Genomic DNA, 27,256 nt, shown 5'->3' with positions numbered 1-27,256 from the left:
GGCCTGGGGCGCTGTGCGGCGGGGCGGGGCCGGCGGCGGTGCGCGCGGAGCGGAGCGGCGCGGCGCGGCCCGGCCCCCGCGCCCCGGGCGCGGCCCCCGGCGGCCGCTCCGCCCGCGCCCCGGGGGACCGGACGCCTCGGCGGCAGCGCGCAGTAAGTGCCGGCCCGGCCGCCCGGCGCGGGGGGCGCTTCCAGGGAGGGCCGGGGTGGGCCGGGCCGGGCTGCGCTGCGGGGGTGTCCGGCTGCGCCGTCCCGTCCCTCCCGCGGGCACTGCGGGGCTGCCGCGGCCTCTCGGGGTCCGGTCCGCCCGGGGCGCGGGCGGGCCCGGCGGAGCGGCGGCAGGGGGGAGCCGGCTGTGAGCCCGCGGCTGAGCCGGCGGCGTCTGGGCGGCGGGAAGGGCCCCGTAACCCGTTATCCGCCGGGAAACTTCTCGGGATGGGCAGGGATGGAGTCCCGGGCAGCGGTGGAATTCCTCGGCGCGCACCGGGACCGGGCGGTCGCTGCTATTGCAGGGTGTGTCAGAGCGGGTCAGAGGAGCGGGGACATGGCTGCGGAGGGTCCCCGCGCCTGGGCCGGGGTGCGATGGGACCGTGCCCTTCTCGGACAGCGGGAGGGCTCCGGGACAGCGGGCACACACGGCCGGGGCTTCCCCGCTGCGCTGGAGCCTGCTCGGCTCTGGAAAGGAGGTGGGGGAAGCCAAAAGTTCACCCACTGGGAAGCCACATCCCGTTGCCAGCAGCAACACAGCGCCGCTTGCATTGCTGAGTTACTACCGATACTTCATCTTGGCAAAGTAATTAAGAAACTATACTTGTTATTATTCTTCATCCAGAGACACTCTGACCCATCTTCATCCCTGTGACACAAATCTCTGTTCCTATCCCACCCAAAATGAAAGAGCAGCACAGCGATTAAAATCAATACTTCAGAAAAGGCTCAAGGTGGGGCCCAAAGCAGTTTTCTGCATCTCAGAAGTCAGCAGCACCTATCAGAGATCAGTTTGGAAATGCTGGCCTGGGAGAGAAACAAACGTGTCCTCTTTATTTGCAGAGGCAGCAGAGCCCAGCACAGAGCACTCCTGGCTGTGCGAGGAGCTCTCTTGGTGCAGGCAGTGGAACAATGCCAGCTGGCAGCAGCTGAGGATCTGGTTCCTCTTCTGTTCTATTTGTGCATGGACTATGCTGGAACCTGCCAGTGATAGGTAGTAGCTGTCCCTGGCCTGCAGCTGCCATCAGAGGCTTGGAGTGTGCCCAGCCTGCAGATCAAACTTCCAGCACCAGGATGACAACTGGGAAAGGAAGGTGGTGGGGAAAGATGATCCCCCTCCAGCACTGCCATGTAAGCTGTGGGCCCTGGGCTGTCCTTGCACTCAGCCTCCCTGTCTGACTGCCTGCAGCATGGAGCAGGGGAGCAGAAACAGCCCTGTCTGAACGTAGGAGTGGTTGTCTAAGCCAGGTCAGAAACCTTTGACACAGGACTGCTTTTAGAGCTAGGTCTGTGGGCATGGGAAACCTCCAGCGTGAACAGGATACCAGGAGCAAGAAAAAGCACTTACTCTCCCTCAATCAGATTTTCAGCTGGCTTATTTCAACTCAGCCTTTTTTGGTTTTTCAGAACTGACACCACATTCAGCTGAAGGCCTAATCCATTTTGTTTCCAAAATTTAGGAGCTGTTCAAGACCTAGAGCCATACTCTGCAAAGCCTTTGGGCCTGCTTCAGTCCTTTCATTTAGGCTCTTTTTCCACTTTTTATTTCCTTGGTAGTGGCTTTTTAAAAATGTGTATTATTATTATGGAATGTGTCCCTGAATAGCAAAAATTGATGGATTCTGCCTGAGCAGATGCTCAATCTGCTCAATAATTCCTTCCCTTTCCCTGCTGGGCTGTCACTGCTGCTGCTGTTGTGACACTGATTTCAAATTTGCCATCTTTGTGCCCAAGCGTGCACTGCACCTGAGCTCTGCTGTGGTCAGGAATGGCTGGAGAAGTCCAGGTGCCCTGTGGTTTGAGCAGAGTGCAGGGCTTAATGGTCACTGAAGGGCACAGTCCCCTTCAGCTGCAATGACTTGTGACCCAGCACAATGTTAGAAGGGACCAGACCAGAACTGCTACGATTCACATTTCTCTGGAAACTCCAGGGAGTTTGACAGTGTCTCCCAGGCACTTCAGAATTCCCCTTTGTTTTGGGAACAAAGTTTCTCCAGGGGACTGAGACAGACCCTGCATGAGCAGCAAAGCATTTACCTGCTCAGGGAGCTGCAGGACAACTGGAGGTGACTACTCCAGCTGCTGATGGCCACACCAGAGCCTGGTGCTGCTTGCCTGGGGTGGTTTCCCAGCTCCAGTTGTTAGTGGCAGATGTTGATCACGCTGCTTCCTGCAGTTGTGGACAGCAGTAAGGCACCACAGTGTGGGAACTGCACGGTAACCTTGCCTGGAATGGAGCAGAGTAGAGCAGAGCAATGGCTTGTTTCTCTTTGCAGGCACATCTTTTTCTATTCAGAGCTCACTAACCCCTCTGTTCCAGCTGCATTCCAGCCGAGAGATGTAATGTCTGCTAAATTGCAGGGAAATTACCAGAAAACTGCTACAGAAGTTCTCAGGTCAGCTCAGCTCCAGAGGTAGTTGTGTTTTCAGGGAAGCAACTGATGCTCTGAAGTTACATACAGTGCTTTTATAAACAAAGTGTGCAAATACTTCCCATAGGCTCATCCCATGGTGTTTTGCAACTCTTGATCATTTGCACAGTAGAAATATGAAGCAATTAAAGCCTTTCATGTTCTCCTCATGAACAGATCTGTCAAATTTCACAACTCCAATCCAAAATTGGACTAATTTTAAAATTAATATTGATAATTGCCAGTGCATGACTAAGCTTGAGTGGGTGCTTTCATGAGGGATTGAGAAATATTTTTTAGATGAAGTCTTTAAATGGAGGACTGATGTAACCCACCCTTTCCAGAGCACACAGTGTGAACAGCACTGGGACAATGGACAGTGCAGGGACTCACCACAACAGGGAGCTCCTACTTTGTTTCAATAAAAAGAATCCTGGGATATGGATGCCTCAGACCCGAGTGTCATTTCATTGGGTATGTTCCCATTGATACGGGATCAATACAACTTTTCAAAATTTAAAAGAAAGAGACAGAAGCAGGAAAATGCTCTATCCTGGGGCAGATAGAGACCACCTGGTTCAGCCTGGGGCACAACAGAGGCAGGAGTTGTGATGTTGTCTCCACACAGATCTCCAAGGGACTGCAAGGAGGCAGAGCTGGAGTAGTGGTGGGAGAGTTATCACCAACTCCAAGTGAATCAGGCGTGACTTTGGGGGCTCTCAGTAAACTCAAAAACCATTTTTGTTATTTAGAGCAGACATTCAAAAACTGTGGTGGTGAATTGGGGAACTGTGGGAAAGGTTGTGCCTGTCTCCAAGAGCTCTGCACTGCTCACTTTTTCTCATTCTGTCCTAGGCTGAGTCCATTGTGGTTCCTAGCCTGAAGACAACCCATCAGTGGTGATGCTGCAGGAGAGGTCTCACGTGGGGCCCTCGATTGGAAGGGGGGCAGCTCTGCACTTCTGTAGCTGATGGGAGAGGACAACAGCTTGGTAACAGGAGCTACCAAGCGCTGGCAGGATGAGTTACAGCTCACCCTCTGTGCATGACTTGCATCACAGCACCCCCACCACGGCCAAGCCAGACCCAGGGACAGCTCTGGATGTGACTGTACCACAAACAGCCACCTTAAGCCCTGAAACTACCAGTTTCAACAGCACCAAAATCCCAGATATGGCCAGCACTGGACCTGGCATGAACACCATGCTGCTTTCTTTTGGGATCCTTACTGTGATTGGGTTGGCTGTAGCAATGGTAAGAGAGCCCAGCTAAACATTCCTGTCTCTTGAGGGTGGAGGGTGGCTAGATGTTCTAGGACTGATTTGCACTGAATAATTTATTTGCACTCTATTAAAAGTCTCACCCAAAACTGCTGGGAACTGATAGTTCCTGAGATTCCTTTCTTTTTAAGGCTTTTATCAAGTGCTTTAGTATTTCTGCAGTCTCCCTGAGGTCTGGTCCACATGGGATGCTCAGCAGGCCTCGGAGCAGCTATATGTAGTATCAGTATTTGTTTTTAATAGCTATAGGAAGTTCAGTTAAAAGGAAAAAAAAGCAGATTCTCTTCTGACTTGTTACCTGGAACAGCTGCATTGATTTAAACCTTCCCTTGGGCCCCACAAGAAAGTTCGTCCATATTAACTTTTCAAGCAGACTGTTGAAACCATGTTAGTCCCTGCTGTGGACATGGGGTAAATTCTTTTTGAATTAAAGTGGCCTGAATCCATCTTAGCAAGACTCACCCTGGACTGCATTTCCAAGGTTCTGCATGCTGGGTATCAGTCCTTGAGGGTTTGGTGTGTCACTAACCTTGCCATTAATGCTATGGGCAGAAGCTTTGAGAAACCCTAGTTCTGGGCTCACCACAGGCAGTGCAAAGGCTGCAGCTCTCCTTTTATGTAACCAGATCATTTCCCTGCCTACAGAGAACAGAAGGTAGCAGCAAGCTCCCATTCCTCTTATGAGGAAGGGCTTCACTAATACAGCCATCAGAGGAGTCTACTGCAAAATTTCATTGCAGGCCTCAGGAGGAGTTTTTCCAAAAGCCCCTAAGAAAACCTGGAAATGGTCAAAAGTTCCCAAGAGCAGCATCCAGTGTTCGTAGTTCTCAGAACAAGGCTGTGGAGGCCCAAAGCCTCCCTTTCTTCCCTGCACAGGCTGACAGAGGCAAGTCCCTGAGCATGCCCTCCCTCTTTGCTTCTTCCTTTGTACTGGGGAGGGGGTAGCAGCCCTTCTGTGCTGTAGAAAATCACAAAGGGAAGCTTTTTTATCCACACTTAAATTGCAAGATACAGAAACGTGCTGAGCTATACCTGATAATCCACCTAATACTCTTACTCCTACTAACACACCTAATAACAGGCCACTGAGCACTTAGTGTCAGACATGATGTGCTGCCAAGCTCACAGTGATGCATATGAAGTGTCATTTTCATTGTCACCTCTCCATTCCCCCACTTTGGTGCACAGCCTTCTCTACCTCTTTCCTGTGTGCCCAACATTTCTCAGCTATTCCCCATCCTACTGGTACTGCTGCAATGATGCTTCTTTTTTTCCTTCAGGTTCTGTATATCAGGAAGAGGAAGAGGTAAGTAAGATCTGTTATTGGCTGAAGGGAACTCAGTGCTTCAAAATGCAGTGTGAGCTCAGGAGGAGACAGGGAGATGGGGGAGAGTGTGAGCCATGGCTGTGTGAGAGCACTGCGTGACTGAGGCTGGCACACTGCACTCCTGGGACTGGGCATCCCTCTGACACCAGAGTGTCAAAGACTCCACAGCTTTGGAAGATAGGGCTGAGCAGGAGGAGGTCAGGAACTCATCACACTTCACCTATGAGATGCATCAAGACAGAGGGGAGGGTTATGGGTGCATAAAGAAGCTGGGAACTCCGTCATGAAAGGTGTAGATCCCAGGTTTCAGCCATTCCCAGATTCCTGTTTTCTAGCAGCCCAGGCAGTGACAGCAACTGGCAGCAGCACAGTGCAGAGATGCAGCTTCAGCCCAGGAGTTAATGTCTTAATTTCCTTGCTAAGCTCCTGGCTGAAAATAGAGAGGAGAGCAGCACGCAGGGAGAATCATGTCTTGATTCTTCCGTCTCACAGCAGGGACTCTGGTCAAGATCCACAAGCTGTGGTACCTCCTCCCTCCCTCACTCCTTGGGGCAGATCTGGCCAGACCACTTCCAGAAAGTGCTGTAATATTTCCAAAGCCCAGGTCTGGGTGCTGCTGCAGGAGCAGCCAATGCTTGTCCTGTGAAAGTAGCACTGCTGGAGATAATGGTTGTGCTGCTAAGCCCAGAGAGAAGCAGAGGAAGAATGTGTCATCCTAACAGTTGCCAAAATAGATACTTGTGGTGACACTGCCAGTAACTGCTTGTGTGTTTCCTTCTACTCCAAAACTCAGCTATAGCCAAAGGCAGGACTCAAGTGTTCTCCCAGGAGCCACCCCCTCCATCATCCAGCTCTGAAGTGACCCTTTGAGTAGTAATTCATAGCTCTGTCTCTTGGAGCAGTGATACAAGAGCATCAGCTCCCTGTGAGAATCTCTCTTTTTCCTATTTTCTATTTATTGTTTATAATTTTCTGTTTAATTTTATGTACTTCAGCCCCAGAGTTAAAGTACTCTCAGGCCACTGGAGTTTGAAGTGAACTGCTGCTGGCAGACTGTGACATGGCAGGACAGGCTGGTGTGGGCAGAGGGACAGGGGGGAAGTCACAACATGCCAAGCCAGTATGTTCCACTGTTTCTTTTGTCCCTCCACATAAAGCCTAATCTTTTAAGGTCTGCAAGAACTTAAATCCTGATTCCTCTGTGTGTAAATGCCTGCCAACATAGATTAGTGATGGCAATTAATCCCTGTAACTGCACTCTGGGTGTCTTCCACTCCTGCCAGCTGTGTGTAGTAGGTTCTTAGCCTCATCCAGCAAGAGCCACAGGAGCAGAATCCCTGTGCAGCAGGAGAAGCAGCCTGCAGATAGCCTCAGCAGTGGGGTGGGGAAGCAGCCTGAGCTCTGTCCTTCTCAGCCAACCCTCTCCCTCCCCTCCCTCGGGCAGGTTGGAGAAGCTACGGCACCAGCTGATGCCCATGTACAACTTTGATCCCACCGAGGAACAGGATGAGCTGGAGCAGGAGCTGCTGGAGCACGGCCGAGATGCAGCATCTTCCCAGGCATCACAGAGCAAGGTAGGCAGCCACCACCAGGAGGGCCACTGCAGCCACTGCTACCTGCACTGCTGTCCTACAGGGCCAAAGAGATCTTGTAGGGTTGCAGGGTAGGAAGCCACATTAGACCTCAGGAGGACTTCCCCATCTCTGCCAGCCATGGACGTAGGGACTTGAGAATTTTGGATTGCTTAGGGTGGACTGAGGAATTAGGCAAGTCTGTGACAGGAGTCTCTCCTGCCCAGTGTAACAAGAGGTAGGAGAAATTGGAAAGAAGGGCTTCTCACCACTGTTTGGGTCCAGCTTTACAGTGTTGTCTGTTCCCTTTGTCACCACTACCACACAAAAAGCCTTTTCTAAAAGAGCCAGCAGGATTGGTTGGAACAGATGTCCCTTACCCAGTGACACAGCTTGTTCTTGGAGCAGACATACCTTTCCTTTCATGCATTCCTTTCCAGATACTTTGTGTTGCCCATGTCATCCCCTGCTTTTCCCATCCAGGAGCAGGAGTTCTCCCAGACAGTTCTCAGTTTCCACACACTATACCTTCAGAAAATCTGTAGCAAGCTTGGTGTGGGCAGAAAAGAAAAGAGGAAGTAATAAATAAAACTGTAATTATAAAATACTTACCTTGAGACATTCTCAACCTGCTAAAGACCTCAAAGGAGACGTGTTGGAATATGAAAGATGACCAACATGAAATATACTGGTTTGGAAGGCAGGAAGTTGGTGTATAAAAGCAAAGGATCTTGTTCTTCAAGTAGTACATACTAGGACAACATCAGATCCCTCTACTAATCCACACAGGGGACTTACCAGGGAGTAAGCCCAGGTAAGGGGGGAAAATTGTAAGGCCAGAGTTAGCCTCAGCCCAGTAAAACCAGAATCATCCTCTCCAAGGACAGACTGTCCAGCAGGATACCTCAGATCTTGCTAATGCTTGGGGAGTTCAAGAGTTTAAAAGTTCAATGTTAAAAGAGAGGGATAGTCTAAAACAACAGCTCAAGTTCAGGCAAAGGCACATTTCCAGGCCTTCTTGATATCTCAAGCCTTTTCATGCTGCTTTGTATATACAAATAGTGAGACCCAATAATCCAATGATGTGGGGATTTTAAACTGGCATGGATGTGCTGACTTACTCTCCAGCCTGTTGTATTTTCCTGCCACAGCCTTGTTAAGGCCTTGTGAGCCGGGCAGCCCCCCCTGCACCTTCCAAGGTGCAGCCCAGGCAGCCGTGCTGTGCTGGCTCTCAGCCCTCCTGCTGCCCTGCAGGTGCTGCTGCCAAGCCAGGGAGCCCTGCAGAGACCCAGCCGCCTCGTGTTCACTGACGTGGCCAACGCCATCAATGCATGACTGGGACCTGCCCTGCTCCGGGATCCTGCTGAGAACAAGGAGGATGAAGCCAACAAAGCAGTGACTTCCCTCAAGCATGGCTGATCCACTGAGCCCAGCTGGTCACCTGTTGGTTTGTGTTACACATGGGCATAGGAAGTGCCATCACTCTGGGAAGCAAACCCTCTGTAAGGGCAGTGGTGATTTTCTGGTGTGTGTGTTAGCACTAAAAGCTCCTGAGCTCCAGTTTCTGAGCTGGCACTGCCTGACACCACCTGCCAAGCTCTGTGCTTAGGAACAGTGCCTGCTTTGTTTAGATTAGCTGTGCTCTCTGGGTCAGGGAAGGAGAGAGGTGCACATTTCAGAGAACAACTTCACTGGCTTTGTGTGCCCAGGCCCCAAGGAAAGTGATGGATGAGCCTCTCTATGCAGTGACCACAGCTCTGGCCAGTCCTGGGTGGGGACTGGTGGCAAAGCCTCTTTGAGCCAGGAAAGCTGCCTGCCCCAGCTGAGGGGTGACCTGGGGCACAGCAGGGAGAACACAACCATGGGATTATCCCCTCCCAGGCCTGTGGCTGCTGGTAAATGTGCACTAGGGTGGTGTTGAAGCATGGGGAGTTCACTGGCTTGAAAAAGTGAAACGGTGAAGATTTGGCTGATAACATCTTAATCTGAGGAAGTGGCTGAATATCCCAAATTAGAGCTACTGTATAGACAGAGGGGATTTCACACAGCTAGAGTCAGGGACTATCACTGTCTGGGTATGTGAGCCCTGCTGCTGAGCTAGGAATAAGACTGCTTGGGCCAGTACCATTTATCCCTTCCTGCTTTGGCTCAGGAAAGTTTCTACAGTGCATAGCGTTATCCAGGAGAAAAGATTAAGCTTTGAAATACTTTCTTTTAAAAAAAGAAAAACATGAATTGGCTCAACAACAGCCCAGTGTCTGTCCCCAGAGATGACTAACAGCTGGTTTGTACTTCCTTACCTGCCAGGACCTGCAGTCAGAACCTTCTCTTCTTCCTGCTGAAGGGAACACAGAGCTTTGCCTCTGCTCGAGTTACCTGCTAGGAACAGGTAGGTGGGACTAGACAGGTAAGCCAGGGGTTTCCCCGTAGCCCTGAAGCATCTCTGCCTGTGCATCCTTCAGGGCTGCAGGAGGAAGAGAGTGCCAAGGGGTCTCTGGCCACCTTGGCATGTGGCAGTGCAGTGTGGGGGTCTGTTGGCTGAAAGCCTTTTGGTGGGCACTGGCCCCAAGTGCTGCAGACCAGCACAGCAGCCAGGGAGCAGCATCAGTGCCCAGCCATGCCCTGATCACCTCATGATCTTTGTGTGGTTACAGGCATTTGTCAATCAGATTTTATTCTATCTACAGCACCAGTTAAAAGGGAATCGGGACAAGCCAATATTTGAATGCAGATCTAGAGGTTTATGCAAGGAGGTGTTTCAGAGTGGCAATTCAGATATCATGTGCTTTGCTGCAAGTTTGGACCTGCCAGTTGGTTTTTGTTCTCCCAAATATTTTCTTCCCCTGTGTGATTGTTTTTCTCATATTCATTAAATGCAGACTCTTTCCTGAGCCTGTGCCCCTGACCCCTGCAGGGCACAGCTCCTTAATAGCCTTCCCTCTTCCAGCTTTCCTCAGGGCAGCTTTGCAGGGCTAAATTGCTTGAGTTTTTCAGTATCCAGCTGTCTTTAGAACTAGGGATTTCTGGGAGTATATTAGGGGTTGGAGTGTGAAAAACAGCCCAGTCCTCATTGCCAGGAGATGTGGCAGGAGGTACTCCCAGACTGCTGCTGTTTGCCCCCAGGGATGCTGCTGGAAGGAAGTGCAGGGGTACAAATACTCAGTGTAATGCAGATTAGGTCATTAGAATTTGGAGTCTGTCTGTGGGCATTCCCAGCGATCAGCTGAGAGACTAATACCTCCCAAAACACACACACAGACTTCCCAGCTCCTGCAAGTGCTCATTGAGAGCAGCCACACATTTGATTTCTTTCTTCCCTGCCTATCCCCTTTCCAGGCTCTGTAGCAGCACAGGGATGCACAGGGCAGTAGAGATGTCCAGCTGTCTTAAATTGCAGCATTTTCCCCAGAACACTTAGAATTGGAATTTCAATGGTTGTAAGCTCAACAAAAGGCAAGTGTGAGCTGAGCCGTTTGCTCAATGCCTCAGCCCAGTGTGTGCCCTTCTTCCAGCTCTGTGTACTGCAGTGCAACAACAAACACACCAACACAGGAATTCTCTTGAACCATTCTCCCTGTGATGGTAGGCATTGTCCTGTGATGACTGCCCTTAGAGTAAAGAAGTACAGATAATAAGACTAAAAGAATATTAGGGGTAATTGCTGGGCTCATATTCTTTTAGTTCCCTAGCGCCTCCTCTCACAGTTCTTGGATGTATAATTTAGCAGAAGCATTATGATGTAATTTAATTCAAGTGTTTCTGTGTTTTAAAGCATTGAAATATAATTAAACTATTTACATGAAAGTCTAGTGTGATTGTCTTTCCCCCTGTCATTTGCAATTTCCCACAGAAATTGCTGGAGTGTTATCCCAGTATCTGCTGGTAATTTGCATGCAGTAAATTCTCCTGCTCTTTAAGAAACTGAACTAAATGTGAAAAACTTGGAAGGGGAAGCTCTTTGGAGGTCAAAGTTTAGTGTTCTACAGCACAGAAACTCAGATGCCTTCAGAAAGGCTTGCTAAAGAAGTCAGGAGGGAAGGAGCTTCCAGCTGCCAGTCCTGGGCATCCAGAGTACAAAAAGAAATCCCAACTTACCCTTAAGCTGAATTCCTGTACAAACCAGGCGTTCATCAGCTCACCTGCAGCTCTGATTTTTTGTTCTCATTGAGGGGAACAGAACATGATGACACTGTCAATATATTTCATATTTGCTCCTGACTCATCTGGCACACAGCCCCAAAACTTGGGACTAGTTAGGAAAGCTGTCAGATGAGCTCAAGAGGCAGTGCAGAGGCAGAGAATTAATTGTATTTAAAGCTAAATAGCTGTATAGCCCACAGAACAATGTGGGGGAGAAAGACTCGACTGTGGAGACTTCTGGGTGCACATGTGAAGCAGAACTGGCTTGTGTTCAATCAAGTCTCCAAGACACACAAAAGGATGGAATTAGGCACCCACATTTGGGCTTAGGAGACTGTCTGATTTTCTCCATGTGTGATTCCTCATGCTTATTATTTCTTGTTTTCACATCAATCTGGGGCTTCTCCTGAACAATCAAATTTTTGTTTATAATCTGCAAAAGTCCAGGTCAAGAGACACTCACCATATCCAGCCATGTGTGTGCTGAGGGTGCTGCACAAGGAGGAGGCAGAGCAGGAGCCTGAGGGGCATTTGTTTAAGACCTTTATTTAACAAACTTCAAGGCTAATTTGCAAGTTGCCAACACTCTCTATGCCTTCACCAAAACCATTTACGGGAAACTTCCAAACTTTGCTAGACAACAAACCTCATTTGCCTCCTGTGGTTTAACCAACTGTAATGACCTCTTATTTCTGGCCAAGTCACACCAAAACTGCCTGAGCTTAAAAACATTCAACATGCACTTGCGTAGAGGTAGGTTTGTCTACACAGAAAAGGTAACTACCTATATGGGAAATAAGAACATCTATAATTTCAAAGAAGACAATTCAAGTGATCCAGTGTGAAATCCCAGCTCCCTGAAGATGTCTGGAACTCTGCCCACCTTTCATAGGCATTGACTTTAGCTTCCAGTTTACACAGAGAATTAGAATGGAAGTTGGGGACTTGGGTTTCAACTATACACAGAAGAGCTCCTAAAAGAGTGGAATTCTGTTCTCCTCCAGCACTTGCATTTTTATGGAAATAAGTTCTTTACTGTGTTTTTTCAGTAAAGTGGTAAGAGGTAGCAAAGACTAGATTTTTTTTAATTTTAAGAGAAGTACTTTGCATGCACTTCCCAGAGGAATACTGCTGACCTAAGCAGATGGATTTACTATCTAGCCAAGGCAGTGTGCACCCCTATTCTATGCTACCAGCTGGGAAAAGACTGACTGATGTCACAGGAAAAGCTTGAGTCTCTTACAGATGTAATTCCTAATCCATTTAGAAGCTGAAGTTACAGTCTCACACTGCAACAGCTACTGCTCTCAAGTAGCAGGAGTTAATTAAACAGGCAATATAGCCTTGCAAACAGAGTACTGAACCTGCCAAATCAACTGAAAATCAGGCACAGAAGTTGGTAAAATATTTTGGTCTGCTACTGGAGTAGCCTTTCAATGCAGATATGAGCTGCAGCTGAACTTTTGAGTGCAATGAAGAGCAGCAGAATTCAGGGGAGCACCAGCTGCACCTTCTCATGTAACTGTCAACAGTACAGATTCACTTGTGTCATGTCCCACCCAGAGTTATCCCCACAACAGGAGCTGGGGGTCAAACTCCTTGTGTCTGGCAACACAGCTCATCCTATAGCACAGGATTTAGGTTAGTCCCTGTGGATCTAATCCATTTAGTCCTTGATTTCTCTGCTATTTGGTAGTGGAGGCACAAAGATAATCTATTATGCAGTCTTGTGTTGTGACCACCAAGCTCCATACACAAGAGAGGTCTGCCTTAGGGAAGCCAGATACCACACAGAACTGGGGAGCTATGAGGGCTGGGACTGTCATCACTACTAAGCAGAATTAATGGGATCAGGATTCATCAGCACTAAACTAGGTGGACTGGACAAAACGACCCAAAAGGAAAAAAAAATATCCCACTTCTCCCCCCGTTATCTCTCCAATCAGCCTTTCTTCTTAATTCTGCATACATTTTCTTGTTAAATAAATGCTTGCCAAGGGAACAGAACTCTGATGAAAAGATAATAAATGAGTTCAATATATACAGTCATTTCATGGGTTTCTGCTATGCACCACCATAAATTTAAAGCCAATTATGTCCTGTTTAAATATTTAACACAGTAAAGCTAGACAATTTTACATCCTGTCAGAGATAATTGAAATACCCACTTTGTCCCTTTAATAGGCAGGCAGAACATCCAGGACATGGAAAACACCACCGGGATTTCACTATTTGCAACTGGATATTGGAAACACCCTCAATTCCTCAGAATTTAACAGCTCTGACACCAAAAGCACAAATCTGAAAACAGTGTAAAACTGCGAGCAACCAGCAACAATCTCAAACCAGCTGGTTACGGCTGTCTCCCAAAACTATCAGCAGCTTCTATTTGCATAGTTGTGACACTAGAGGACCCCACACACACACGTTAGGGACTGAATTTAAACTCATTTAAATTGAATCCCAAGGCTCTGCAAGGAAGCAACTTTTGTGTAACTGGTTCTTTACAGACACTCCTTTGAAGAGATGAAATCCAGGGGCTGTGACTAAGCTCTTAAGTACTGTGCACTTGGAGCTGCTATCAAACTCGGGGGGAGAGCCACCAGGCCAGAAGAAGTTAGAGAAGGCCCTGAGCTGATCACATTAAGCGAAAAATTTCAGAATCAATCCCTAAGACATCAGGGTGCAAACTTTCCCCTAAAGCATGCAAGTTACTGGCCACTGGAACAGCAGTACAGGGCAAGCTGGGAATGCCATAAAGGTTTTTCTTCCTGAAATAGTCAAGAAAGGACTCAAATGCTGTCTTTCAGATACAGTCCCTATGGGCAACACAGCAAGATTTAACTCCTGGCACTGCTCCATCAGTCTGCCAGAGGTGATATGGCAGACAAGCTCAGCCATTTGCTGTGTAAATAGATTTCCTTTCCTGTAGCTGTATTGCTGAGTCAACTTCTGTTGAAATACTGCTCTCTGTGGCAGGGTAAGGCACTGAGTTATCCAAGTATTTTAAAGAGAAATTATTATACTCACAGAAGATGTACTACAAACTGTAAAAGGCATCTCTCCAACAAGGTAATTTGCCATTTCTTCCCCTAAATCCTTGTTTGGATGTTTAGGGTAAGCAAGTCCACAGGCAACAGGAGAGAGTTTGGCTAAAATTATCACAAATGAAGAATCTAAAATACAACATTAAAAGTCCTGTTTGCTTTCCACTCCTCTGGCTTCAGCAAGACACGAACAGCTGGGACACTACTGAGCTGCAGCAGGGATGTTACTCAGACATCTACTAGGACCAGTGGTTTTGCCAGACCTGGAGCCATCTTTTCCAGTGATATCTAAAGGAAAGATCACAGGAGACAGAGGGTTAGAGCTTTGGGTCCAGGAGCCCTGCTGCCCAGTACCCCTTACAGAGCCAGTACAAGGTTGACAGGTGACATGGATCTACTTCCCAAAAACCAGAGGTCTCCACAACAACATTACCATTGCTCTTGTACCAGCTCCAGGATAAACAGAGCTCCTGACACAAATGGCTTCCCTGGCAGCATGAGGCTACTGAGGGCCCAGAAGTGACAGTCTGTGTCAAATTGTCTGGTTTCTGCTCTGCAAACACTCATTAACCACCTCTGCTGACAGCAATTACGTATTTCCTTGCATCCTCATGAGACACCAAGTGCCCTACCCAATATTAAACACCAGGGAAGTAGATGTGCAGAATGTCTGGAAATGGTGTGAGTGGGGAATGTTTCTGGCTACACAGGCTTGCTGTGATCTGTGCCTCACCCCTGGCTTTCAGGAGGTGACCATTGGGGCAGCAGAGGAAACAAAGCTGACAAAGTTTGTATGAAAAAGAATGCAGGGGTAGCAAGATAGACAAAAAGGAGCAAGATCCCAAGGCTGCTTCTAGGCTTTGCACTGGCTCTTGGAAATTCTACCATAAAGCAACCTCTTTCCCCCTCACATCTACAGTCCATTAGCCAAGAATAGTTATTCAGACAAACCACATCCGCCACTGTGGCTTAGGAGCCTGTGAAATGAGATTCATCAATCCTTCAGTAAGGGTACTCACAGAAAAAAACCCCAAACACTTCTTGACCCAGAAAAACAGAAATGTTAATGCTGGAGTTGTGATTGGCAGCATCTACAGGTAGCAACACAACTGAGCCTGATCCATTAACAAGCTCCTGCCTGCTCTTGGATAACCCCCATAACCAGTGCCTTGGGAAAAGCAGAGCTAGACCCCCAGGCAAATGCCATGGGGAAGAATACCAGCTGGCTTTAAAGCAGCTCTCTGCCCCACTGGAGACTTGCAAATCTTGCATATTTCTTATGCAGCTCTTGCTGTCTATCTTGATTTTCTCCATAACAGACTGAGGGACCGAATCAGTGTTTATTTCACCAATTCACCAAGTCCAGGACAGATCTCCTTCCCACTCAGAGTTGTGCAATGTACAACCTGCAGGATGGGCAGGCCACATGCACCTTCCCATCCCGTCCCTGGTGCAGCACCTCAAAAATCCTCACCTTGAAGGGAAAAAAAAAAAACCACCAAAGCCCTCAATGGCCAAAGCTCTGCCTATGTCTACAGCAGATCATTAGATCACAGACTCCTGCTAACAAATCTCAGAGTAGTAGCCTTCTGCATTGAGCAGCACAAAAACTTGCAGGCATATAATACCCCAGTTAAACCAGACCCATGGAATGGGTTAATCTAGAAGCTACTTGTCTGCAAGCTGCTACAGCTGCCCTGTGCTTGCAGACAAGCCCCAGGACCTACAGTTTCCAATAAACCAGAACAGCATGCTTCCCCTTTCCAGTCAGAAGTTTTAAACCAGGATTACCACTCCATCTCAAGCTCCTGAGCAAATAGCAACTTAAGTCCTTTTCCAGAGGATTGCCTGGTTTCATACTGTGTTGGGAAGGATGGATAAATATAATTGCCTGGCAGAAGATTCACAATAGTACAGCCAGGATGAAAACAATCCCCCCTACTGGCTGGACAATACCCTTACCTACAGACAGGACCAAAAGTCAAATGGACTGTTCCATCTCAACCCCCAAAATGTACAGTTCATCCCACACCTGCAATCCTCCCCTGAAGCATCAGGTGTCTGTGACCCCATTGGCCTAAGTCTTGTTCCAGCCCACCTGGAAGCCCCCTGATAAGGGGTCTCTGAGGGGCCAGACGCTCTCTTGGATCTTCTCCCCTCTTAGAACTTCCACCCTCTCCTCGAGCATCCTCTCTACCCCTTGTCTCTCCCCTCCACCATCCCCTCAGGCCTTGCCACGCTGCGTCTGGCAGCTCCAAGCAAGACCTTTTTCCATCCCTAATAAACCTGATATTCTAAGAGCAGCCTTCAGAGATCTCTCGTCTCCATTCATCCAAACCATCCTGGAGCACAGCCTTCCCTACAGACTGGCGCCCAACGTGGCACCCAACTGCGTTCCCTACAATACTGTACATGTTTATCTCCACTGATCTCCTGGCCGTTTTTTGTTCTCACTGAAGTGCAGACGTTTCCCAAGAGCAGAAGTCCCCTCTGCATGCCCGGCACGGGGCGAGCACAGTGCTTGGGGTTGCACTATCTTGTTCTGCAGGGTCCTCTCCCAGCCACCGCAGCATCCGCTGATCCTGTCACATCTGCTGCCACCTCACTGCGACGGCAGGGAAACGGATTGCTCCTGCACTGCCGCGGGCCCACTCACACTGCAAGGAAGAAGAAAGGACCGCGCTGGCTGTGGTCTGGGGCGATGTTTAACTGCACCGAAGGCGGCCGGGCCGGGCCGGAGGTGAGCTCATCCCCTGTGAGCCTGCGGCTCCGCTGATGTCAGCGCACAGCTCCGTGGCAGGAAGTGATACGGGAGCAGGAGCCCCAGAGGAAACTGAATTGAGCAACTGAGGTTAACTCCTGGCATTTAATCATGTGGCATTTCCAGGGACTTTCTAAGAACCCAGGGATGGGCTGGGCTGCCCAGTGTCACTTCACACACCACTGGGCAGGAGGGAGCAGCTGTGCTGCCACATGGCAAACAACGCAACATCTGCCTCCCCTCATCTCCTGGCCCCTTCTCCCACCAGGGAAAACTTTTCATGAAGAGCTTCCTCCAAGGTCTACTGAAGGTAGGACATAGATGCACACAAAGTTTGCTGGAATCCACCTCAGAAACAGTCCTGAATGGTATAGATTCCGATCTGTATTTCTGCAGAGTTCAGGTGAAGTTGGGGATCTGGGTGGTGCATCTGTACATTCCTACAACAGCAGTAACAGTTATCTGGCATCTGATCTCAGAGAATCTTAGATAAATTGGAGCCTTCTACAGAAACTGGCCAGTGCCATCACTGTCTGTCCTGCTGAGGCACCTCTGCCAGTGCCAGCCAGAGAGCTCTGCCTCAGAGTACCAGCCAGGAAGGAGAGTGGAAGACCATCCAAGAGGCATTCCGGACTTAATCCAGAGAGCTAAAATGTCCCAAATATCAAGAGATCTTCTATTCATAAAGTTATTCAAGGAAGGCAAGACATTAACAATAGACAAATTTCACTTTTTACACACCAGCCAGACAATTTCACTGAGCTGTTACCTGTAGTAGTGACCAGAATGTCAGATGTGGGACTTCTTGGAAATACAGACAGATTTTCTTCCCTTCCTTTTTTTCTACCTCCACTTCTGCTGAAGTAGTCATGACTGAATTAGATGGAAAGAATGTGCCTGGAAGCCTTCCAAATGCTCCTCTGTTTATAGGATTTACCAGGAAGACTACAGCAGTGCTAGAGCTTTGTGGGTAAATGAATGGTTTGCCAGAGCGTGGCTCCACTGTTTAGTCTCATGTAATTATAATTATCTAATTTCAAACCTTGTGTGGCTGGTGCTAAGTTCAAGTCACTGCTTTCCAGAGGATTTCCTCCCTGAGACTCTTCTTGGACCACTGCTTGAGGCTACAAAGAAAAACACCAAAAATAAACAAGCCCCCCCGTGCAAAATTTGTATCAAAAGACAAAATTGCAAATATGCAAAGTAGGTGGATTATTATTTAAACAAGACTGTGCAGCCATGAGAGCACATTCATTTGCCACCAATTCCTACATTCAGCAAGAGCACATACCAGGGCATGTAGTGTCCACACACATTCACAAGTCTTTGAATAGTTGTCAGAATCCATAAAAAACCATCCCAGTATTGGCCTTATGAGACACAGCCCAACACTTTAAAAAAAATCTGCCCATTATGCAGCTGTGGAGATTTTTTTTTTTAATCAATAATATTTTCTATATTTCAAGTTCTCTCCCTGTCTTGACCAGCTAAACATTTTGTCTATTGACAGTTAAAACCAAAATGATTGTTCTTTTGCTTCTGCTTTGGTTTTGCCCCTCAAAAATTCTTCAGCTGTTTAATTCTTAACTGAAACATCAGAATCCTTCACTAACCAAAGTTAAAATTACACATTTTGAAATGTTAAAAACTCCTGCTTGTCTTTGAGATTTGTCAGTCCACAAATGACACCAGCAGAACTCACTGGGTAAGGTTTTGTTCTGTAAGACACAGCCACTTGTGCCTCTGATGAACTTTCCATAGAGCTTGAGGATCCCAGTTTGCACAGCTGGTTGCTTTAAGCACTGGTAACACAGGCTTCCCTAAGCACTGTATTTCAATGACATAATACAAATGGGCTTAGGGAAAGCGATGGGCTTTGAGCAAGAGCGCTGTCCTGAACTAGACTGTTACCTTCTCACTTGGACTGCAGAGAAGGAATAGATTTATGCAACAGTTCCCTTGTCTGGGACATTCTGCACAGGGTTTGAAAACAGTTTCCCACTATCCAGGAAAAATCTAAATGCAAGGTCACTGTCACACTAGAAAACACTTCTGTTCCCTCCCTCATCCTGGCACTTCCTTGCTGGTGAACATTTCCCTCCAAGCCTACTGCATGGCCCTCACAGGCTGTTCTGTCCCTTTGGTTCTGCTGAACTAGAAGTGTTCCTTTCTCTCCTAAGCACTTCTGCGCCACCACATCTGTACAACAAACCTATGGATTCCTGCAGCAAGTGCACAGCTTGGGTTTGGATCTGGAAATGTTTGTGATGCACACTAAATAATGGTTTGTGGCTGTTGTGGGGGTTTTTAATCACTCCCAATGACAGGCACCATACCATTAGTAGTTCACAGGACTGAACATCCTTCTTGATTAAAAAATTTTGTCTTGTTTTTACACCTGAAATGTTTTCTTCTTAGCTCCTGATTCTTACTAATCCTTTGTTTTTCTGCATAAAAGAGTCTCCTACTGGCAGGACTTAGAAGTTTCTCCATTCATCAAATTTCTCTTTTAGCTTAATTTTAAGTTTCTTCTTTTGAGACAAACTGACATGCTAAGCAATCACTTCAGTCTTTCCAGTGTCCTGGGAAGACAACCCCTCTCTATAAGAAAGGATGGAATCTCTTGTCTGACATTCCAAGCCTGAGGAAGTGCTATACTGTGTAAGTCTGGTATATCTTTAATTAAGTACAGAATTTCCCCCATGGCTCTCAGCATTCTTCAGTAGCTGAATCTTGGAGGCCATCAGGAAGGCAGTCAGAGCTTCCCTAATTATTTCCAGGCTATCAAGGCTCAAAGAATGTTGTGGCAGACACAGAGCCTGAGGAGGACAAACACAGCTGCAAGGTGCCCAGGATCTGTGACTGGAGAAGAGGGAAAGGACTGAACACTTTACTCACCCACTTGCGGGGCCTCCCTCTTCGCTTTTTCTCAGAAGGTTCTGCCTTTATTGAAAACAAAGTAGGAAAATATTATCAGCTCTCAGATTTGCTGGGCATTGTGACTAAACCACTGAACAGTGCCAAGGTGACCTTTGTATAAAGGTCTTGTCTCACAGGTAGCAGAAAAAGTAAAAGCTGGGGATAGAAGACAGTTGAGGAGGAAACACCTGCCTGACTGCACTGGTTGTGATTATTTGGCAGTGGTGGAGGAGAAACATTGGGAGGAAACTGCTGAACAGACAGTGGCAACACAGGAAGGCTGGGAGGTGAGTAAGGACTAAAACCACAATAACTGATTTGTCCAACGGTGGCAATTAAAGCTTTCATTATCTTTAAGCTAAGAGAAACAACCCTGCTGGTCTCTCTGGCAGTACTTCCCTCCCCTGTAAATGAGTATAAGCCATTTCCTCTCACCATTCCGCCAGTTGGAACAGTCGTTTTCTTGCTTCCTTTTGGCCTTCCTCGTGGTTTCTTCACTGGCTGTGGTTCTTCAGCATCCTGTGGGATAGTAGCTGTGTTTCCACCATCCTCCTGGGATAAAAGGAGAAAACCATTTAAGCAGGACAATCCCTGAAACAATTTGCATTCTCTCATTCTGGTTGGTCTTGGACTCTTGCCCACTAAGAGCACCCCAACCCCTAAAAGCTGGTTGTCTCTGCTTTTCCAGCTGTGAAGCACATTAGAAGATGATCAGCAATATTCCTACCTCTCTGTCTGTCTTTTGGGCTAGGAAAATGAGTAAGTTCCAAGAATTCTGCCCAAGGGGCCTTGCCTGTTCTATCCAATTACTGGTGCAGAAACAGAGGGTGATGACACGAGAAAGTCTCCAGGCTAGAACAGAGACCTGGTCAGTCCCTCACACACATGTCCTGGCTGAGCTGTCACTGCCTGTCACATCAGAGGTGCCTCTGAGGCCAGGAGCTGAGATTTGCCAGGGGGCAGATCCTGCTGCTGTCCTGGGTAGCCCCAGCACTTACCCCAGAACACCTCTCCTTCTCTTGCCCTTGTTAGCAAGCAGCTTCCCAGGGCTGCCTGCAGATCCCATCCAGCTACTGCCATGGCATCCTCAAGCATCCCCTTGGGATGATGTTCTCTCACCTGTGGCTGCTTCTTTGGTCTCCCCCTCTTTCTCTTCAGGCCCTGAGTCAACGTGGATGAGATGGGATTCTCTGGCCCTTTGTTGCTCATGATGGCACTCTCCATTGTTTGCAGATTATAATCCAACAGGTTATTTTTCCTGGACTGGGAAAGAAAACTTGTCTCCTCTTTTTTGCTTTATCTTGTTATGGATTCTCCTCTACCCGCAAGGCTGAAATGAGAAAGAATCAGGCATGGCAGCTTGCTATTGTTCTCATCAGCTGCAAGAGTTCAGGACTCAGCAGACATTTGGGAGCACAACTGTGCTCCATAAATATTCTAGAACCATTCTTTTACAGGGCCTATTCCTCAGCTTTCTGAGGCTTTTGTCCAAAGGCACTGAACTTCTCCAGGCATGGACTACGTTGCTACCTGCATGTACCTTTCCCTGTTTAATTGGAATCAAAAAAGATGTCTGCAGCTCCACTCTTTGGAGGCTTCCTCCAAAAAGGAAGAAGGTGGGAGATAAAGCGGTGGTGAGTTATAAATGCAACGGTCAAGGGCAAAACTTCCTTTGGAGCTCCTATACTGTCAAATACCAAAGCTAATCCTGAGACCAAAATCTACAGCTAACAGAGCCTTACATGAGTATGCTTGAGAGAGCAAGTCCCAGGGTACAAACTCCAAGAAGTCTGGCTCTGGAGCCACCCCTCAAGAGTTTGTTCTTAGTCACTGGTTGAACAGGCAGTGTCTGGAGAGATGGCCTGATCCCAGTCCGATGCACTCAGCCCTTGGTCCTACGTAAGGCTCAGTTTTCTACAGGACAACACAAGCCCCTAGACCTAGGGTTTTGCTAGGATTTTGAGCACTAGCTTGTCTGCTGAAAGTTTGAATCAGCAGGCTTGTCAGCCTCCTCCGTGGTTCCAAGGTCTGCTTAGTGCCTGCTGTGCTTGGAATGAGCCCTGATCAAAATTGTTTGTTCTAAGAAATAACCAAGATCATGAGCTGTTGAGAGTACATAGGAAACCAGTGACTTTCCCTGCTTCTGCTTAAGGTTTCTCCTCCAGCATGTCTGCCAGAGAAGGTGGGCCTGGATACCCTCACATCCCACAGCAGGAAAAGGAAGGGAGACCTTGACCAGAACCTCAGCAGAAACCTGAATCCCAGACCCATTAGGAGAGGTGGGGTGTCACTGAAGTTTTGCTTGTGTGCGGAGTCAAAAACTAGCCAAGGATCCGAGCTCAGTCCACTTACAGCACCTCCAGACCTTGGCCTTCCTTTCCTTCTTGCACACAAGGGAGGGCTCAAGAAGATTGGAGGGGATGAGGAGGCTGAGCTCAGCTGGACAGAGGCCAGCAGTGCTGGCTGAATCTTCTTTTGTCAGTAGTTCTTATCACAAAATACACAGGTGAGAATAGTGCAGTTAGGAAAGCAACATCATTTATTGTTGCTTAGGAAAGCGGGAGTATCTAGATGAATCATGCATTTTTACCTTCTCTGCTAAACCATCACCTGAGACATTTTTTTTTTTTACAACTCTCCACTTTACCTGTTTTATTTCTTCTTCTCCACCTGCTAAATGAAAGATAACAACAGCAAGCATAAAGAGCTCTTTGCCCCACTGGCCTTGAGCACTGCTGAGTCCCCAGGTCCCTCCAGCAGGCTCTACCTGAGGCAATTAAGGCAGTCCTAAGTAAGGGCACAGCTGCACCACATAGAAGAGTGTGACTTTTTTTGTTCAAAATAATGCTGGAGGGCAGCAGCTGGGCTCAGTTCCAGTTCATGCATGAGCAGCCCTATGAAGAGAACTCCCTGGATGCCCCCTTGTGCACATGGTTGGGCCCCAGCTCACAGGTGCTGCTGCACACTCAGCTTTTCTATCAAACCCTCTGATCAGAGGGTGATGAAAAGACTACAGCTCAGGTCTCTGAGTTCAGGCTGCATCTGGAGGAGAGGCAGTTGGAGAAAAAAAATGTTTTTTTCTACTTGCAAGCCATGCACAGTCGCCACCAACTCCCTGAAAGACAAGATGAAACACTTGCAGTCTCTTTCAGAGAAGAGCTGTGCTTTAACAGACACGGTTTTGTAGTCTGGTCAGATGTTCAAGTTCCAAAGATGACAGGACCTTAACTGAGGATGACAACAAATATTCTGCCCTCTGGCCAGGTACAGTTCCTCGAATCTGCATTTTCTGGACAGAATTGGAGCTCATATGGGCTGGTGCCAGCATCTGGAGTTGGCTGAGGCAGGAAGGGGTGGGTCATTGAGGCTCTGGACTGCCCTAGGAGGAGGGAAACCCTAGTCCCTGTTCCCAAAGGCAGGTCTAAGCTAAACCCAGCTCATGTCACACTGATGCTCCTGGATGAGCCCAGTGTGCTGCAAAGGTGGCTTGAAGCCTCTAGAGCTTGAGCCTTCCCTCAACTTCCAGTGGAAAAGGAACAGATACGGCCATAGGAATGGACAAGTGTGAAAGTGGTGTCCAAGGTAGATCCCTGAGCAGAGATTACAGCTCCTTATCTGAGGAGGCTGTGCTGAGAGGAGGGTGGAGTTCAACATTTTCATTCTATTTTTCAGCCTCAGCTTGCATTTCCTGCTTGGTCCTCTTGCACACAGGCTGGACATGCAGCAGCTGATAGTGTCACTGGCAAATACAGCAAGGGAACTTCCAACCTTCACTCCATATCCTAACACAATGTGTACAGTCATGACAGACTCTGAAGCCATCACTCTTATTGACACAACCTCTCTCAAGAGTTCACTGTAACTGACACCTGCATGGAATCCAAATCTTGCATGTCATTATTCAAGTGGGAGCAACGATAGTGCACAGAATTAATTTTTCCCCAGATGCAAAGAAAGCCAGTTCTTGCACAATGAGTTTTTGCTAAACCTTGCTTAACAAATACACTCTACAATGCCTTTAACATATCAGGCCAGGACTGCAGAAGACAAATGCCAGAGACTGACAGGATATAGCAGTTGATTTGTATGTCTCTCTTCTACCTTCTCATCGCTCACCAAAGGCACATCCTTCTCAAAGCCTGGCGTGAAAAGAAAAGCACACAACCAAAATGATACAAGCATCTGCCCTTAGGGCTTTTGTCAGTTTTACATGACTCAAGTAAGATGCAGACAAAGCAAAAGCACCCACTGCAATTTTACTTCAAATTTCTCAACAACTTTCCATGTATACATGTAAACCCCCAAACCAATTCCGAGTCACACTGTATACCAAAAGCCAAGTATACCTTCCAGGGTCACTGCATTCCCCACTGGAATTGGACCCAGCAGGACTAAAGCCCAGGCTATGTCTACAAGGGAACAAGGTCTGAAAAACCTATTGAAATATTTGTGGGCCTTAGATCCCTTTCATGTCAGCCAGATACACAAACTTTGCATGGTTTTGGCAGTATTGAGACCTCTGTGTTTCAGAAATGTCACCTAAAAGAAAGTCTCATGTCCCAAATTCATTCCCAGCCACCTGGCAGAGGGCAAGGAATCCTCCCAGTTATAGTACTTTACACCTGATTTAAGTCCTAAATTGTACAAAGTCAGTTTTTCTCATGTCACAAATTCTCAGGAAAGCTCCTCCTGGGGGCAATGCAGTTGTAGCCTAACACAGAGTATTGAACAGCATTCTTGAGGGACTTTTCCCTTTCCATACAGAGGAAGCCTTGTGGATGAGGCTGCTGACTTGGGCAGGTAAATTAAAGGGCAGAACCCCTCCCTGTTTGTTTCCTCAGTGAGGTAACATCTTAGGCTGTGTCCTTGGGACAGACACAGTATATGGCACAGGGATGCTTGAGACATCGCACTGAACCTCCCAAACCACGTGCGTGGTTTACTGCCAGAAACACTGCTCTGGCTGCAGTGCTCACTTACAAAATAAAAGCTTGCAAAGCCTTTTACAAAGCATAACAACAGGAGTGTTATTATAAGAGACCCTACATTATAGCCTTAACTCCATCTCTGTCTATAATAACATGAAAAAGTATCTCCCGAGCACAACGCCCATTTAGCAGCACAGCACCATTGTGCTGCTGTCATGTGTGGCAGCAAAGCCAGGGGAGCTTCACTGGCACCAACATGGTCACTCTTTATTCCTTCTGGTAAAAGACAGAGGGAAAAACCTGGCCCAAGCCCTGCATCAAGCAGAGGAGGATAAAAGACTTTGTTAGTCAAGACATCTAAAGAAGAGCCAGGCAGGGAGAGAACTCTCATTCCAGTAACTGCAGCAATAACAATCTGCGCTCGTATTACAAGAAATTACTTTCACCTTCCGAGAAATCAAATGCTCACATCTTTTCAGCTCTCACAGTAGATCAAGATATAACACAGCTCAGTGTGGCTCCCTGTGGACAGTTCTACCAGAAAAGCAGGATAGCCAAGCACTGGAACAGCTCCCTTGGGAAAGTACAGTGGCAGTAACAATCTGGCAAATGTGTCATCTTTGCCAGACTTTTCTGTAAAAAGAGGAACTTACGAGCTACTAAATCAAGTTTGTGGGAACAGACGGTAACTGCCACTGTCTCATAAATCATTTCTCAAAATCATAACTAACCTCTCTAGGTGATTTCCCCAACTACTTTGAGTAACTAAATCTAAAGCTTCTTTGATCTCATGCTTAAAAGTCTCCTAGTTCCTGGCCAGTTTTTTTTTTTTTTAATAAGCAATGTATTGTCACCCATTCTTGTATCACTAAGTCCTTCAGCAGCAACATTTCTCTCTCCTCCATTTTTAAACTCTACCAGATTACACATCTCCCTCATCTTGCCTGGCTGAATAAACCAGCACATTTGTTTCTTGGATGTAATCGTACCTCCTGATAATTTTGGTTGTCATTTACACCCTTTTCAATCTGATCTCAACACTGAGTATGATAAAGATGCTTACTCTCAAAACTATTTTCAATGAGGACAGCCTGACTAACTTCACATGAATCTGAGAAGCATGAGCTAAGCAACACTTCAGTGGGCAAAATTCAGTTCTTGTGTAATGTTAATAGCATTGACTTCCAAAATTATTCAAGAAGCAAGCTATTCCACTAACTCCAGCATATGCTGACTGATAAAATACTCAGGTCAGAAGACAAACTATTTAAGTTTACAGAAGACAAAAAATACAGGAACCATAATGGTTTCCACACGTCACATTAGTTCTAGAGACTTGCTCAAGGTCTGAATGAGCGTTTCAGTAGCTCAACAGAGCTACATTTCCAACTTTGTTACTGACTGCTCTGTGCCATCCCAATCAAAGTACCCTTGTGTGTCTCAGCTCTCCATGCACAAACTGGTGTGTAACTTCCTGACTGCTGAGCACCCTGTGGATGGGGCTGAGGGCAAAGAGCCTGAGCAAGGCAGGCAAAGGCCATCCTGCCTGGGCCTGCTCTGACACAGACAGCAAAGGAGGCAAGGCTGGGACCGGACCTTATGGACTATCTACCAGAAAACAAGGCCAGGAGCTTTTTTTTTTTTTTTTTAACATTAGAGACATGCAGTTACATGGGAAAAGGGCTGATGATGACTGAGTTTCAAGCAATGATGTGAACATGAACAGGCTCTGTTTCCTCTTTCCCAATTCCTCAGTGCCCAGTATCAGCACAACATCTAGGCGCTGCAAGAAGTCTCTTGAATGAGCCTTGCTTGATGCACTGTGTGCCAGCTTCTTTTTGTCCAGATACATAAGCCAGTTATTCCTTTGAGAGGCACCATGTTCACCTTAATCCATACCACAATTAGTCACACAAAACACCACCATGGTTCTGCTGTAGTTAGCCTAAAGTATTCCCAGCTCTTCCTCAGAAAAGTCAGGCTTTGCACTTGCCTGTGCAATAAGTCAAGCCACACATACAGCTGGCTGTGCTGAAGTCCTGTTTGTGTCCACTTGCAGAGGACTTTCCCTGAAGGTTACCACAGAGTTCTACAGTGAAGGGTTCAACCTCAATCCTACCTCAGCATCATCAGCTTCTAAGCCCTATCAAAGCCCCAGGCTTCCTATGGTCAGAGCAGGCAAACTAAGGAGGCAGTTAACCATCCCAGGGAGCCATGGAAAAACACTCAGGGGATACCAAGAGCAGAAAGGAAGAGAGATCTGGAATCTCTTCCTAACTCCGAGCTTGGCAAGTCATGTAATGTTTCTGCACTACACGTTCTCTATAAGATTATGGAATAGCACCGAAGTATTAACCCTTCCCTCAACTTGGGGTGGAGGGATTGAGGATTAAGTAATTCCTTTTTTTCAGAGTGACACTAAGAACCCCTAGCAGCACAGAACAGAGCAAGGCATCATTAGAGGAATGCTCCAGCAGCCTCTGCCATGTTGTGTTCAGGAACACAAAGGAGAGGCGGTGGCAACTGAAGAAATACAGCTCAGGATTAGCCACATCCTGCTGAGCAGCAGAACACACCCTCACCCTCTTTCCCCAGGAAGCTGAAGGCTTGTGGGATCAGTTTGGCCCAAAGCTGTCAGGTGGAGTTCCCTACCCTGGGAACCCGGCA

At 47.5% G+C, this 27,256-nt stretch overlaps 2 protein-coding genes across 9 annotated transcripts in view; one reads left to right on the top strand and one right to left on the bottom strand.

The window, feature by feature from the left end:
- Positions 1 to 29: 29 nt before the first annotated feature.
- On the top strand, positions 30 to 10,598 carry C12H3orf18 (chromosome 12 C3orf18 homolog). Of its 3 annotated transcripts, none has more exons than XM_021529148.3 (5): positions 30 to 152; positions 3,473 to 3,870; positions 5,177 to 5,202; positions 6,668 to 6,797; positions 8,049 to 10,598. In XM_021529148.3, the coding sequence occupies exons 2-5, from the start codon at positions 3,637 to 3,639 to the stop codon at positions 8,127 to 8,129; spliced, it is 471 nt and encodes a 156-aa protein (XP_021384823.1). In that variant the 5' UTR covers positions 30 to 152; positions 3,473 to 3,636; the 3' UTR covers positions 8,130 to 10,598. The 3 variants fall into 3 exon arrangements, with proteins under 3 accessions (XP_021384823.1, XP_085446812.1, XP_021384824.1); XM_085590686.1 differs by lacking the exon at positions 30 to 152 and adding an exon at positions 1,061 to 1,337; XM_021529149.4 differs by lacking the exon at positions 30 to 152 and adding an exon at positions 1,377 to 3,091.
- An 866-nt stretch (positions 10,599 to 11,464) lies between these two features.
- Positions 11,465 to 27,256, bottom strand: part of LOC146766271 (uncharacterized) — a 127,959-nt gene continuing 112,167 nt past the window's right edge. For all 6 annotated transcript variants that reach the window (XM_085590690.1, XM_085590689.1, XM_085590693.1 and 3 more), the window contains 5 exons: positions 20,781 to 20,991; positions 20,097 to 20,213; positions 19,641 to 19,685; positions 17,785 to 17,866; positions 11,465 to 14,269 (listed from right to left, as the gene is read on the bottom strand). In XM_085590690.1, coding sequence (XP_085446816.1) covers positions 14,184 to 14,269; positions 17,785 to 17,866; positions 19,641 to 19,685; positions 20,097 to 20,213; positions 20,781 to 20,885 — 435 coding nt within the window. In that variant the 5' untranslated portion in view covers positions 20,886 to 20,991 and the 3' untranslated portion in view covers positions 11,465 to 14,183. The remainder of the gene's footprint in view (positions 14,270 to 17,784; positions 17,867 to 19,640; positions 19,686 to 20,096; positions 20,214 to 20,780; positions 20,992 to 27,256) is intronic.

The sequence above is a fragment of the Lonchura striata genome, chromosome 12 (genome assembly GCF_050655825.1).
Source record: "Lonchura striata isolate lonStrDom1 chromosome 12, ASM5065582v1, whole genome shotgun sequence".
Lineage (NCBI taxonomy): Eukaryota > Metazoa > Chordata > Aves > Passeriformes > Estrildidae > Lonchura > Lonchura striata.
This window is presented reverse-complemented; position numbering and strand designations above follow the sequence as displayed.